The 16,539-nt window shown below is 45.2% G+C and overlaps 1 protein-coding gene across 1 annotated transcript in view; it reads right to left on the bottom strand.

Moving 5' to 3' along the window:
* Positions 1-5,169: 5,169 nt before the first annotated feature.
* Positions 5,170-16,539, bottom strand: part of LOC107194844 (homeobox protein SIX2-like) — a 37,269-nt gene continuing 25,899 nt past the window's right edge. The window contains exons 4-5 of the mRNA XM_015584550.1: positions 5,930-6,410; positions 5,170-5,529 (exon numbers count right to left, since the gene is read on the bottom strand). Coding sequence (XP_015440036.1) covers positions 5,245-5,529; positions 5,930-6,410 — 766 coding nt within the window. The 3' untranslated portion in view covers positions 5,170-5,244. The remainder of the gene's footprint in view (positions 5,530-5,929; positions 6,411-16,539) is intronic.

Raw genomic sequence — 16,539 nt, 5'->3', positions numbered from 1 at the left:
ATTTGATTTAATGGAAGACCATTTCTGCTAAGCGATTAAAAGATACTGGTTCCAGAGGGTTGAAATTAAATGTATTAACCTCGAGGTATTTAAATATTCCAAATTGATTAAAAACACTATGAGAAAGTGATATTATCTCGTTACAAAGGGGGGTTTCGGAAATAAGAACCCACAATATAATGAATAAAAACAATCTGGAACATCTTACGTCCAAGATGGATTCTGTCGAACGCAAGTAAAATACAATTTATAGTACATTGTAATCATTTCAATATAAAAAAAAAAGATAGAAAGGAATTAGTCCTCTGTTAATACTATACTCTCTTAAAGATTCAAACCAGTAAAAAAGAATCTCCCATGATTAATAGAAAATAACCTCAAATTTCCGTTTCGATCATTGATCGCGTTAAAAACAAAAGAAAACAATTCTCCACCAACACATGATTCAACATGGATTCCAAATCATTTAAAAAAGAAAAAGAAAAATTCATTTACAGACATTGCATTTCGTTCATAGGAACTTTTAAGAAATAAAATGTTAAAATACTCGACGTCGATCATTAATCCTGGTTCTCGTGAGAGAGTAAAAATAGTAAAATTTAAAACGTCTTTGTTAATCAGTTTTTTAGAATGAAAACGTGCACGAGTTGAATGGAAATATTATATGTACATAGAATCGTCTCCAAGAAGCTAGATCTCCGACGATCGCGATTCCCTCGCATATACATACACAACCGGGTGGCGCGAAAGTTCGGCGCAGCCAGAATTAAAGGCGCGCGCGCGCGCGCGCGCGCGCGTGTGTGTGTGTGTGTGTGTGTGTGTGTGTCTAGTGATGGGCGATACAATATCAATATCTCGATATCGATGCTTTCCAATTCAAATATCGATATTTTGTATAAATATTTAGAGTGACAATATATTTCAGTATCGATACTCAACCCATAAATATCGAAATTTCCATACAATCGCTGCGTTTGCGATAACGTAACAGGTTGTAAAGAAAATGGACCAATCGCGAGCATCCCATAAAGTTCACGATTGGTCCATTTCTTTTTCCACACTATCATCCCAGAATCTGCCTTCAGTAAATATCTACTGTAAATAAACGATTTATTTTCATTTCTCGATTTTACTACTTCGAATTTAATTGCAAGTATCGATACCGACAATATCGATATTGTTATTCCCGATATATATATATGTGTATCAATACTCTGAGTATCAATACGTATCGATAGGAAATATCGATACAATTCAAATGCATCGCCATCACTAGTGTGTTCCCCTATGCATACACAATAAAGCGGCTGTATCTCTTTTCGCTCGCTAGGCATTTCTCTCTCTCTCTCTCTCTCTCTCTTTCTCTTCCCTTTACCCTGTTTCGTCCCGAGGACTGTCTCACCGAAGGGAAAAATCCTTTCCCTCCTCTCAGCATCCTAGATAAGAATCTTACAAGGCAATGTCGCAGCGAACGGGAATCCATTCCGGGGGACATCTGCGCGCGAGATGTCTGTTAAATAGAGAGCCGATAACTCTTCCGTTCTCTCCCCCAACAACGTTTGTCACCTCTTCCGCCTTTGCTCTACTCTCTCACTCTCTTGCCTCTACATATCCCTCTCTCCCTCAAGCGTTCTTCCCTCTTTCGCTCCTCCCCCCATTTGTCGCGCACTTTTCACCGGCATTCTCTATGTCTCCCTCCAATCCATCTCTTTAACTTTCTCGCTCGTTCTTTCTTTTTATGTACAGACTGCGAACTGCGATTAAATGATAACTTACCGGCTAACTTATGCTACGACGGTGTTTTATCTTCTACCGGGTGCCGCGGAGATACACTCGAATTACTGGGAATTTGGAAGTGGAATTTTCAGGTTTTCTTTTTGTCGTCTGGGTGTAACGGTTCGCTCGAGAATTCGAATTTGAGTGATAGATACGGAATCATTTTGTTGGGTGTACACGCTTTGTATGTAATAGATTGCTCCAGAATTAGTATTCGAGTCTAAGATAATTAGTGATTTTTTTTGTTAGTTCTATACTTTTGTGTTTTATCAATAGGATTCATTAATAAGTTGATTTGCTCTGCTCTGCGAATTGAATAGTAGAACAACGAAAGTTAATAAAGGCAGATATGTATATTCGTAGAATATTCACAGATTTCCATCTTCGTATTAAATGTCCTTATGAACGGTAGTGTATATTATAAATCTCCCTTGATCCGAAGAATGAAGATTTTCTTTTCGATTAGGAATTAAAATCGTTTCAAGTGGACAGACACGAAAATTCGTGGATGACATTCTCCTCCCGTTTTATTTTATCCTGATTGCAACCGATAAAGATCGTTGAACATCCTCGAGTAAGGTGAACCGGTGTTTCGCGAGAGCCAGGCCGAAACATATCGGAAAAGGTGTTGCTGATTCCGTCCGCGATGGGACGATTGGCACCAAGCAATTGGCCGGCAGGAAACAGCTGCTCCGCCTACTCTACGCGGCGGTGTCGCTCTTCTTTGCCCCAGCGGGTAATTTGCATACCCATTCGGAATCTACACGTTTCTGTCCACTTGCCCCGACTCACGATTAAAATCGTTTTTTTTTTTCTTTTTCACGGTGAAACGGTAATTAACCCCACGTGCCAAGCCCCGATTCGTTTCCCTTCCTGAAAACTCTTGATAGAAAGTGATGGAAAAGATGGAAAAACCGAGAAATTTCAGAACGCAATTAAAATACACGATAAAGAATTAAATCAGACGACAAATGCAAAAACACAAATTTTTACAAATAATTTGGGAAAGAAGGTTCTACACTTCTATTTTACCGAGTACGTTCCAAAACGCGACATTCATTTCAGAATTAAGAAAATGTTATAATAAGGAGTATACGTAAATAGAAATTGCAGAAAAGTTTTGACACCTAATATTTCGGAAGTTTGTCAACACAAATGTTTATGTCACTGTTATTAATTTCTGGTTCTCTGAATTTCCACACAACGTTAGAACCTTGCATATTTCTCGAAGATTTCTGTGAATTCTCGAGCAACCTGTATACAATAAAAACCGGTCAACAGGGTTTGAGCGTAAAAAAAATCTAGATCGAAATCAGTAGACTGCGGATTTTTATGGAAAATAAAAGTTTCCGAAGTAATTTGTAAGGACAGAAGCAATCGTAGAAATTTATTTTCCCTCTCAAGTATCTTATTAGGTACAGAAAACTCGTTGGATACGATGAAAGTTTTGTTTCTTTATTGTATTTCTCAGAGCCCTATAAGCATAAATTCATAAAATCCGCAGTTTACTAATTGGGAATAATTGGGTATCACCGGGATGGAAATTGAATCCGCGAGCACCCGGCAGTCACCTAATACAAACGAGATTAACTTAATCTTCTCTCGAATGCACGTGTATATATGTGTGTATGTATGTGTGTATGCGTATGTGTGCGTGTATTATCTACATATGTACACAGGACAAACACAGAAGCGTACGGTGTAAGAAGATTGTGTATAAAGAGCGTGTGTGGTTCGTTATAGCGACGTTAATTAATTAGCTGCTTGCCCGGGAGCCCGTACACGCCTCAGGGATCATTCGAAACATAGTCACGTCTCCTCGAGGAGCATGCATTTTGTGTCTGGAAAAGCTGTCCTCTCAGGGCAACGTCGTCGGCCACGTTACTTCTACCATAATCAATGGAAACACGCGGGCTGAACTTTTCTCGTGTCAATAATTTGGAGAATTATCGGTGAATCTAGGTGAAGAAAATTCTGCCACACGAACAATTCACTTGTATCATAACTTATATTAATTCGAAGGATTTTTCATAAAAAATTCATTAATTTTCTTCTCTGTTCATATTTCAATATCTGCTTGGAATCTTGGATTTGAATTCAAGCGAAATTATGTGCTCCGTTCGAAAAATTTCATTTACAATTCGAAATTCGATTCGAACGATCGAAAATCTTGATATGTATTCATGTGTGCCGTGAACATTTTAATTCGCCGAATTAAAATTCATATTGGAAGATTCCTTCGAGCCTATTAAAATTCGAATCTTGGCGATTCGGACCGTTAAATAAATATGATTTAAACTGTTCCCTACATTAAAATGGCCTACGATGAAAAACAAGGGTGGCCACAAGAAAACAATAAAACCTCATTTTCCTAGGATGTCTGAATATGTCAAGATAATTAAGCTAAGATAGTAGTTCTTACTGACTCACCCTGTATATAAATCCAGCAACATGGAGTTCAACGAGCCCGACGAATGTCCCGTACGATTTACAAACAGCTGAAGTGTGCACGGGGGTCCAAGGGCCCCGACTACTGGTAACCGTAAATAACGTGTATGCGTTGTCTCTTATTCCGAGGAGCTAGGTGGTACGGGCGTTGAGCGCCTACGAGAATTAGGGGATAGAATGATCGTGGGGGTGTTCTGTTCGGTTGGATCCGCGAAAAAGAAAAAAAAATATACACGGTCGAGATCCACCGCTGCGTATCTGGAAAAAGTGTACGAGCTCTGTCTTGTCTCGCATGCGCGCGCGCGCAACAACGATACGCGAAGGGAAGAAGGGAAAAAAAATGCTAACATGTCTTTTGCTATTTCACCACGGAAGCAGAAACGTCTCCGTGGTCTTCCTCCAGGTCAGCGTGGCCGCGACCGATAATCGAGTGATCGAAAAGACTCGAAAAATAGTAAATCGAGACGGCAGAGAAAATCGATCGTTTACGGTCCAAACAATTCTCGACTATTCCTAACGGTTCCGCGAAAAGGGTTTCCCTCCCCCGTGTTTGATCTTCCGAATGTGATGGAAAATCCGGGGAGAGCACTGAACTCGACGATCTATTCTTCGTAGTACACGTACTGGGGCTTGAGGGGAGATGACAACCGATGTATCCTTGATCCCTCGTAGTCCACCACTTTCTTATCGATCCTAGGATGAATCGTAGAGAACGGGTCTCGAAGGATTCGCGAGTGGGAAACACGGGGGATCCACGAGGACAGGTGAAACCGTTCCCGAAATTATCTAAGAGGACCACCCAGTAGTTAAACCTAGGTCCCAGGACCACCTTCGTGTGTCTTGGATGGTGGGACGGTTGATCGTTCCTTCGGTAGATCGCCCGTTTTACATTGGACATCGGTGGAACGAGTGTGTCCTTTCAATTGTTTAGTCAGTTTCGTTGGTGGACCCTTACGAGACGAGTTCACCGTTCAGCAGTTTCCTCTTGGTTCCTTTGCTCTGGCTGCCCGGGGCCCAGGGTCACAACGAATGGTAATCACCAAGCACGAGGCCGCTGTGATAACCGCCGTGTGACGTCGACATACCCATCGAGCCCATACCCTGGTACGCCCCCATTCCCATGCCGTTCATCGACATTGTGTTCATCGTGTTCACGCCCTGCATCGTGTTCGGTAGCATCGTCGACGGACCCATTGGGCTCAGCCCACCCATGGAAGGAGCTATAGCACCCATCTGCATCGACGTGGCCGTGTGAGGAAGGGACTTCTGGAGATCGGCCGAGGTCGGCGTGCCTATCAGGTAGTCCTGGAACATCAGCATCGTCGGTGACTTTGGATAATCAACGATTCACTTATTACGAGGGCCGTTAACAGGGAACTTTCTAGATCCCAGGATAAAATCCCTTTCGAGGGCCAAAGATTCGTAGGTGAGATGGATACTAGGAATTCACTTATTGGTAACTATCAGCGGGCTCTTTAAGCCCTACAATTAAAACCCGTTTGGAGGGCAAAGATTCCTAGGTGATCTGGATACTAGCAATTGACTTATACCTATTCCCAGGTAACTTGTACACAAATAAATTTCCTTATTCGGAGCTACTACTTAGGACTCTCCTTCAGCAGCTCCATTGCTACCCCCTAGCGTGATTCCTGCACCCAATTAGATCGGGATCGTTGAAAATTGCCGAAAAAAAAAACTGAATTACCTGGGGACTGTAGTACTGCATGTAGTCCAACTGGCTCTTCTGCTGGGCGCAGCTGGGCGGCGGCGGCGGCAAGGTCGCCGTCGGATGCACCAGACCGTGCGCACCGTGCGCGCCGACCTGTAGATGATGTTGCAGCTGATGATGGAGATTCCGTTTGTCGTCGCCGCTCTCGCTGCTGGTGTCGTGGTGTTGCATGTGGTGGGTCGGCGTGTGAGGATGGCTCAGGGTCGAGCCGTGACCCTGATGGTACGAGTGAGGACTGGAGACAGAGACTGGTGGCGGTAGCTGATACATGCTCGGCGTCTGCTGGTGCTCCACCATTTGTTGTTGCTGTTGCTGCTGCTGCTGTTGCTGCTGAACGGCACACGAGGACGGTTGCTGGGGTTGTTGCTGACCGACAGCCTGCCTCTTCGCCTCGTCTCCGCTCTCGCTGCTGGAATCACCGAGTCCGCCACCGTGGGTTTTGTCTTCCCTCTGCCCGCTGAAACAGAACGAACACGATCGTTGGGTTAAACCAGAGATTCGAATCCCGACGGAAATTGTGTTTGCCTGGACAATTTTCGGGGATTGTTAACGGGGTGACCATTAGTCATCGTTCCGCCTCGATGAGTATACATTGCAATGGGTGGTTGTAGTCACCTTTTGGTCTAAACGAGGATACTTGACAACGGGGTTGCTACAGCTCACCTTTAGGTTTTAAGGAGCGTCCGAACGACGGGTCGTGGCTCTATTCACCATTGGATTTTAAACATTCGAAAAGCCAGAATCGCGGAACCGATTAGACGCCCGCTGACGCACCATATATGCCCGTACAATCCCCCAAGACACGACCACACCGTCAACCGGTCTGGACCGGAATCAACGGCAACGATCTCTCCTCCTTCTCTGTACACACACGGGTTTTTACGTGTTCCTTATCGATCGAACGAAGGCATCTCGTTACCGCCAACAATACGTGTGGGCCCACACAGCCTGTATATATCCCCCAATTAATATTCCAGCCGGGGGAATCGGCTTCGCCACACGATTATATTCGCACTTTCGTAATGCCCTCTGTCGAACAAGCTGCCTCTGGGGGCGCAAGGCTTTTATCCCCTTCCCCGTACGCAATACGAAACGGGTCTAATATAATTATCCGAACGAGAAACAACGAACGGAAAGGGACTCTGCGAGATAGAAGGGAGAAATAGGGGGGGGGGGGAGAGAAGAAGGTGTTTCGTAGCCGGTGATCGGCAATGACTCGAAGCGGAAGAGGAGATGGGGGTCCACGGAATAATATCTCGGGTAAGATAATACCGTCGGCAATACGTAAACTACCGACAAGAGATAGAGAAAGAGAGAGGAGTACACACCAGTTGTGTGCGAATTAAGGGCGAAATGGGGAGAGAGAGGGAAGAAGGGGATACGCCGAGAGAACGATGGAAGAATAGGAATATATAAAGCGGGGAGAGATCCGGCGTGCGGACCAGGGAAGACGATCGCGGGCCGTGTCTCGTAAACTCAATTTAGCGGGCTGGACCTCCTCGGAGAGCCGAACCACGTGGGACACACAACGGTCTCTTTCTAATCGAGGGAGAGAGAGAGAGAGAGAGAGAGAGAGAGAGAGAGAGAGAGAGAGAAGAGGCCCCGGTTTCAGGCCCCGTAACCGCCTCTCCTTCGCGCCGCGCGCGTTCGCCTTTCTTCCACCGTTCCAAGTTCCGCCGCGCGTCTCCAGGTACGAGAGGCAATCGTTAACCGCTTGTTTTACAAGTCGTTTAGACGTGCCCGCCGCGATACGGCACACCGTCCGCTGCAAGTGCCGCGAGAGACACTTGTCTACGGGAGGGGGGGTTTCGAGAACCGGTGTCCTCCGTAGGGGGGAACGGTGGACCCCTCGATGCTGGTTGGCTACCGATGTGATAAGGGACCATACTAGGAAAGACTAGCCTCCGATTTTAGGATCCTCCGATTGTCGGATTCCCTGAGTATCGGATACTGCGAGTTTCGGATCTCCTAACTTCGGGATCCTGTGAGTTTCGGATTTTTTAACCTTGGGACCCTGTGATTTTCGGTGCCTATGATTTTTGAGTCCTTTGACTTTGGAATCGTATGATTTTGAGATCATCCCATTTTGGGATCCTATGAGTTTGGGATCTTCTGACTTTCAGATCCTCTGTGACACGGACAAATGGATTTTGGAATGAGTTCAGGAGTATTCGGTGCAGGTAGGTACAGATATACGATTTTAATCCTCTCATACAACACCACGACATTCCCATAACACGACAATCCATAAGGTGGCGCCATAAAACAAAAGAGGAACAAGAATAAAAACAAAAAAACCTTGCCACCACGGTGTGATACTCTACCAGGGACCGGCGATAAATCCGTTCGGCAGGTGAAAATCCTCGTTTCGAGTCCGACGCCGGGACAAGAATTATTTCCACGAGACGCGACGGATCCCACACGTGGAACGACGCAAGACAAGGACATAGAAGGAGGATGGAGAGGGGGGGGGGACTATGGGCCTGTACGTGTCCCCCCCCTCCTCTCCGAGAACGGTGGTTTCCGCGCCACCCGTTGCATGGCCCCCAGGGTCCATAACCCCCGACGAGGTGTCCCCCAGGTATGCCTTATCCGAGGCGAGATCGCGCAGTAAATTTATCCGCGTTCCCCGACCGAACGAAAGAACGGAATCCTTTCGGGGCCATTATTATTTTCATTAGGATTTGTGACTCATCCCGGGTTGGAGACATTTATTCGGCCGTACACCCGTTTTCTTCGTCGTCCGTGACACCTTTCTACCCACCATCGTTGTCGAGTCGTCGGTGATCGACGTGCAAGCTACGACGACAACCACTTTTCATATCTCCGCGCCGAGATTTGTCTCTGCTCTGACTCGCGATAACAAGTTCACGCGAGAGGAAGATTTTAATTTCGTGATTGGACGGTGTACGTTTGGGTCTGACAAGAAGGCTGGGCCTATGCGATGCAGAGACTCTTTAGGCCCTGCATGCTTGCAACCTATTTGCAGACCAAAGAGTTTTAGGTGAGATGGATACTGACTATTTTAATTATTTGGGGCTACCAGTAGAGTGTCCAGACTTTAATACTGCTTCTTTTAGGGGTCAAAGAGTCCTAGGAGCCTTGGACATTAACAATTCAGTTACTGAGAGTTACCAGTAGACTTCAAACCCTAGAATTAAAATCCCTTTGGGGGTTAAAAATTCTTAGGTGATGAGGACATTAGCAATTCACTTATTGGTAGCTATCAGTGAACCCTTCAAGCAAGAATGTTTGAATTTGTTTCACAAGGAAAGGCTTTTTCTGTTCACACCAGAAAATGAAAATTCATGCCTATGTTTTATAGTCCATCTAGCGCCTAGATATAAAGCCTAGATTCTAGCCTTTACTATAAGTAAAAACCGCAAGTTCCCCTGTATTTCAATCAGTCAAGATACAGAGCATCGAAATCCAGCCGGCAAGGTGATGCATATATCTTCCTTAATTTGATTTTAATAACAGGCCCGATTCAATTCAGGGAACAGCATGCGATAAATTATCGGAAAGGTGCCCACACGAGAATGTGCAAACACCGCCGTTACTAAAATTCAACGATAAATCACTCCGAATTAAACGATCAACCGATACCCTACTAACGACATTCGCAGTTCTTGGCAGCGCCGTCACCTAAATTTCGGAATTCAAAATGCCAACCACACCAGTCACCAAGGAAGATGCTTCTCGATTAATCACAAACAGCGAAGTCGATCAAAGATCCGACACAAATCACCGAACAAATCTCGAGATCCACAAGATAGGAGAACTTTTTGTCATTGCTGTCATAGACTGGCGTAGCCAGGTTATCAGTCAAGGGGAGGAAAAAATATTAACACATCGACTGCCACAGTGAAAAAGTCTGTACGTAGCCAGGCACAATGTATTTTGTTTTTAAAGTCATAAATCGTTGAAATTGTATGCGTTTTGTTAATTGAAGCTGTTGGTTGTGTTTTAAATTATACTGCAATAATAAATATTACGCATAAATTTCGTAACTCTGGGAAAGAAGGGGAGGGGTATCCAATTTTTTTTTGTCTTGTAGGGTGGAGAAAAAGCTACTTCGTTCCGTCCAAAAACTGGCTACTCCCATGATTGTTCGAGGAACAGGATCAATGATACACGTCGCAAGCAATGGCCCAATAACGGCCCGAAAAATCGTGTGGTGCATCACGATTTTACAGCCAGGCGTTACGGTTCGGCTCTAAACACCACCCGCGACGGGAGATAATGATCGAAGGCGCGCGCGGCTCTCGGTTTTATTAATCGGTCGGTTCGTAAATAAGCTTCCCTTCGAAATTCCATGCGGCACACGGCCATCGAGATCGATTCGTTCGTTCCTTCGAGAACACAGAGAGGGAAAGAAAGACAGACAGACGGTCAGAAACGATTTGAACGCGTGGGGACAGATTCTATCTCCTGGAAGAAGAACCGAAACCTGTACGTGAGGATTTTAAAAAATAAAATAAAAAAAAAAAAAAAAAAGAACTGCCTCCTCGCCGCAGAATGGTTGCCTTCCGTGACCCTCGAAACAGCGAATTATTAATATTAACCTGTTAAGTCTCAAGCAGTGGAATAAGGCGATTTTTATACATACGATTGTTTATTATGAAAGTGTATTAGAAGAAATATAAACGTTGGCTGATAATTGTTTCGATAGCAATTCTTTTGTGGAGATACTTGAATAAAATAACTTGTACAGTCTACATTTTTCTTCGAGCCACTCCCTTCCGAGTGACATACGTATGTATATTACAAAAGAATTATTAAAAGTTTAAAGAAAAAATGTTTTTATACTCTCAATAAGTGTAATAATGAATAGACAATACTACATTTATGTTGAACCTTTCTTTCACTGACAAAAAAATTCCGAAAAACGGCAATACTTCGCAGTGGCAAAATCCCTTAAACGAAAATTCGATTACTACCAACGTTGCGTTTACGAAGGGATCCCGAACTCTGACCCGTTGCTCGACCACAGGCGTGACTATCGCTGCTTGCTTGCAGTGGTGGTGGTGTTCCCAAATAAAGTTGCGCGGCGACAACGCAGGGGCGACAGGGCCGATATAATCCGATTTTACGAGGCGGCCGCCGAGAGAAAAGGATTCCAGGGGACACACGGGAGGACCAGAGAAACAGAGAGGGGGTGTCAGGAAGAATGGAGATCGTATCTCGACCCCGTGCTGCTCTCCCCCTGGACCGATATAAACTTAGACGCGAATTAGTGGAATCGCGCAAGCTGATACCATCTCATTTCAAAGACAGAGAAAGAGAGAGGGAAATCGTTACGGCCATGGGAAATTTATCGGGAAATTAAATTACGAATTATGCTAATCCTTGTGTGTCCATCCCCCCTGTATACTCTTTGTGGAACGGGACAGGCTAGTGCCAGGGATGGAAAATACGCGGGTCGACGTGTGGTACGAAATCGACCACCGGTGGAACGATCTCCGGTCTAGGGAATTACTATTGCACAGCGATATAAGTTCCGTGTCGCACAACATACCGGTAATCAGGGCCGTCCCTAGCGAGGGTGCAAAATGTGCCCCTGTATCTGGGCGGCCTAACTCAGGGGCGGCCGCAGATCGTTTATTATATGTAAAATTTTGGCTAGTAAGAATAATAATCAAAACTCTTTTTATGATCACGAAAATTTTCGACAAATCACTGTGTAACCTTTCAATACATGTTTTTATAACTTGTTACAAGACTATACCTTTCAAACAAGTCATTATTAATAATGGCGTCACACTAGATGGATAACATATAATTTGCTATATAACAAGAACAATGTTATGGAACATCACGTTATATAACATTCTTAATTCTGTATTTCTAACAAGTTTTATAACTTTGCTGTATAACATATAGTGTAGACGCAACTTTACGCCTGGACAATAATCGTGTAGAACCAGACAGACGATAATCGATAGGAGTCTGTACTCTGTTCTCCAATATGGCCGCCGCATCTTCGACGAGACAGAGATTCTCGTCTGTTTTCGGGGTTCACACCCCTTTGTTGATTTTTCTCAACCCTCCCCCTTTTCCAAGGCTCATTTGGCGCCGATTCACGGCGATGATCTGTCGCGATTCCACTCGATTACGAGCCAGCCAGAATGGAATCTCGAGGGCGGTGCGAGACGTCGTAACGCTGCGCGCGCGGCCGTCTTCGAACTTCGATCGTCTACGTGGCGTCTCCTCGGCCACGAACCGACACGCGTGCACACACGACAAGAGGCGAACACGCTCCCAGAGATCCCCCATCCGTTTCTTGTGGAACAGAGACGGAGGATCGAGAATGACGGGGAGAAAGAGAGAAACACAGAGAGAGAGAGAGAGAGAGAGAGAGAGAGAGAGAGGCCGGAAAGCCGGCTAAAAGCCGAGCCAAGAAGATCTGAGGATTTCGGGCTTCTATTCTGGTCGGTAGACGCGATCCGATTGCGCGCTTCGGTCGTCGCGTTAGAAACGCGAGACAATATTATTAGACTCGTTAGAAAAACGAGGAACAGGAGAAACCAAGAGACGCGTCGTTAGTGAGATCTTAATTGACTGGAGGAGAGAACTCCGTCGATATTTATACGCGTTCTCGAGGAGGGATGATTTTGGAAGTGTGTTCCGGGTGAAGCCTCCAGAATTTCAGGCTTGCGCTTAGCCAAGGGTGGTCAGGGGGGGGGGCACTTGTCCATATTTATTTTTAAAGAGGAACATGCGAAGAATCAGTTTCGCATATTATCTCTTAATATTGTTGCAAAATGAAGATTATTTTTAAGTGCCTGGAAAAATGAACCTACGAAGGTTATCTCCTGTACCTTCACCCGAGTAATTCCAGAACCGGTAAACTTGACTTTCCCCGGGCCGGTTCACTAGAGAGAGATTACCTGCGAATTAAAGCCGCACGGTATTATCCGTGGCGGCACGGATCGCCACCGGATTACCCAACCGCCCCCCGCTCGGCCAAGAAGCCAGGAAGACAAACTTCGCTTCTTGTTGTGTACAGACGAAGTAGTCCCTCCTGGGCCAGCAAATTGAACAACCATTCGGTTGTGGAGTTTGCTGGGAAGCTGTCTGTTCGGCGGAGGATTTTCCCAAGTAGGCCAAACGAGGAGCCCAAGCAACTAAGGGAGAGCGAAGGGAGAGCCAGGGAGAGCCAGGGAGAGCCAAGGGAGAGCCAACCAGCCTCCCCTTCGATATCCAGCCCAGCCGGCAGGTGAGCACGTCGAGTGAGGCCATGGGGCAGCTGATTCCATAAGCAGATAGGAAAGAATTTCTCTCCGGCCTAAAATAATGGGGGGATGCAGCCTACCGTGTACACACCGCCTCTGTTTACAAACTTCGACTCACCTCCGTCTGTTTCGCCCCCCCCCCCCCACCCCTCCCTGTTCCTGGTCAAGCCAAATGGGTAAGGATCTCTGGTTCACTGTTTTTACCTGCCCCACAGACCCTCGGACAACAAGCCACCGTGACTGCTAAATCCTGGCCCCGTCGCGCAATTATTTGGGGAAAATATCATCCCTGGGTGTTTAGAATAGGGGACACGGTTACGTTTTGCAGCCAGTTGAATCCGTGGATAATTAGGATTCTGATTCTAGGTACTGCCGCGATTCTGAATATGTGGGATCGTCTTTGTGTAGACTTCCGAAATGCACCCACACTTATGAAACAATTATTTTTTTTCAAAAAAAAAAAAAAAAAAAAAAAAAAAAAGAGATATTCAATAATATTATGTTACAAACTGAGATGATATTTAGGTTATAACTTTTATAGTAATTAACTAAATGCTTTTTTGAAAAATGTAATCAGAACAGTTAAGAACTCAGGCGACGGCGTGTTATTCTACGATCGAGAAGTATAAATATAAACTTGCTTCGGCTACAGTTGCTAGTGGTACCACCAGAGAGAAATGTGTCGATCGCAAAGGGTTAAACGTGTTCGATCGATCGATCGATCGATCGAATCGGCTCTCGCCGCTATTAGCTGCGTGACAGACCGATAAAATCACGGCAGGTAAACTCGGGAGTCCAAGCTTCGGAATAACAGTGCCCCGGCGAGCGTTAAAACGCTTTCGGTGTTCCGGAATTTCTTTAATCCGGATTACGCTGAACCTGCCACTCGGCTCAGTAGTAGTCTTCTTCCTCGTCCCCTGGCCACGGGGGCCCGCGTGTTACACAAGACGAGCGTAGAATCCCCCATCTTCTTCTGTCGTCCTATTCGTCAAGAGGAAAGGCCCCCGCAGCGACGTGCCCCACACGGGAGGAACGTTATTCGTTGATAATCATGTCAACGAACGGTCGATCGACTCCTTCGCGCGAAACAGATTCGAACACGAGTTGCGGGACCCCGTTTTCTGGTGGGCCCAGAGGAACACCCAGAGAGCGGACGTTCCTTGATTTCGGTTCGAACCGCCGCACAGTGTTCCGATCAGTTGCTAATCAGCTGAACAAAACTCATAATTTTGTTTTATAAAAAAGAAGCATTGAATATATTTTATATTCTATAATATTTGGATCATAAGGGACGACTGAATTTTACTGTCGGTACACAGGACCTTAAGTTCTGTTTTATCGACAGGAATCGATCGGTACTTTGAACAATATTTTGTAGTAGATTACGCGAGCACAACTTAAATAGTTCGTATTTAAAATTACTAGTGATACGTACTATTGATTAAACTTTTGAATTTGTTACATTGACATTGACGGAGATGTTTATTTCCGTTGTCGTTTCTAATCTAAACGCGCAATCGGGCCTCTTTGTCTCTTTGCCTCACACCTCGAATTGTCTCTCGGTCACGGTCTCCGGATGCGAAGAAAATTCACGGCGGAACGCGTATCTTTGTACGACGAGTGAAACCCAAGCCCGAATAACACGGTTCCGGAACACAGAGACAGAAACAGTGTGAGAAAGAGAGAAAGAAAAACAGGGAAGAAGGGCGGAGGTTGCGCGCAGGCACCGCGAGAGGATCGAAGCTTCTTGGCGTATACATACTTACATAAGCTTTGTGCCCCCTCCCCCCTCCTGTGCTGCTGACGAGGTAACTCGACACCGTTTAAGGGGGGAAGAGGAATGGTGTGCTTGTACCGTTCGTTGCATACATCTGGACCCCCGAGCCAGAGTGTATTAAGTCACACTTTTCAAACTTTAGAGCAGAGCAAATCAAAGATGCGGAAACGTAACTTTGGAACCGTTGGATAAGTCTCTATATGTAGAAATGGCGAACTTTGCATTAATTCCTCTATCTGATGGACTTCGCAATGTTTTAAAAATATGAACTTAATATCATTTTTAGACTGTTTTGTACCTATATTAAAAACTAGACTATTTAGAACGAAATAATCATTTTTACCATCGGGAAGAGGGAAATATTTGGTATAGAAAACATGCAAAATGTAATTTTTTTTATATAATTTCTTTACACTTATTGGTACCGCAGACGTTTCCGGGGATGTTATCCGCGTAAAGGAGGCAGCGTGGAGAGGAAAAGGAGAGAGAAAACGTGAGCCTTGCGTCGTGTCTGATATAGACACACGTCGAACGCATTCAGCCGAGTCTCTCGTCCGACCTTCAGGCTCGTCAGACGAGTGACAGTCGAAGGACAACGCTACCAATATGGCGGCCGCGACGGAGTTGTTCTTAACCTCTTAAAGGATAGTGGCACGTATGAGTACGTTTAATTTGCACTTCTTTCAAACATTACTCCAAAATGATAAATGAATATTCCCTAAGGAATGTCCATATGAAAAAGTATATTGTAGTATTGATGATATTACGGCCAAACTCGATAATTTTAATAATCGATCTCGAGGATCAACGCAACAAAAATACAGAGAAGTGACAGAGATTGGTATCGAAACAAGATCGTATATCAAGATCGTTTGGATGTTTAACCGTTTTGGAATCGCCATGGTCAATTGCAATCAGTCGTCGGTAGAAATCACTCGAGCCTCGAGATATTTTTGGTCGATGGAAAAAGAAGAGAGCACGGCTTGTGCCGGGCCGGTGTGTCCACGTTGAGTCGGGACCAAGTGTCGTAACGAACAATGAAAACCAAATGTTCCGTGGACACATGCGCCGGGTATAATAAAAGTGGCTAATAAACGCCGCCTGCCAGTTTCCTTCGTCGCGTCTCGTCCCGCGGTTTAACGTTCCGCATCGTTTCCGTTTCACTCTCGCTGACATGCGGCCAGGGGACACGTATGCACGATGTCTGTTCCGTGATCTATTTGGGCGTGCACGAAAGTGATGGTTGATTTTCGATCAAAACCGAAGAATATAGGTCGTCTTCCTGGCGACAAAACTTGAAATTAAAAGGACCAATCAACCCTCTGGAAACTGGACATTTTCAATGATTCGATGAACTAGACTATCTGGATCTGTATAGACCCCTAATCCTAGCTTGTTCTACACGATTATTGTCCAGGCATTATCCCCACCACTGGAGACCATGGAACCTCTCGAGCGCATACTTTGTTGCAGAGGTTCGGGCTTCGGGCAAGAAACGAATTTCCGAGGATCTGAAGCATTTCTCCCTATTCGATTATTGTCCCGGCGCGGCCCCGAGTTCGGGACAATAATCG

The sequence above is a fragment of the Dufourea novaeangliae genome, unplaced genomic scaffold (genome assembly GCF_001272555.1).
Source record: "Dufourea novaeangliae isolate 0120121106 unplaced genomic scaffold, ASM127255v1 scaffold8, whole genome shotgun sequence".
Taxonomy (NCBI): Eukaryota; Metazoa; Arthropoda; class Insecta; order Hymenoptera; family Halictidae; genus Dufourea; species Dufourea novaeangliae.
The sequence above is the reverse complement of the archived record's forward strand: the minus strand, read 5'-3'. Positions and strand labels throughout refer to the sequence as shown.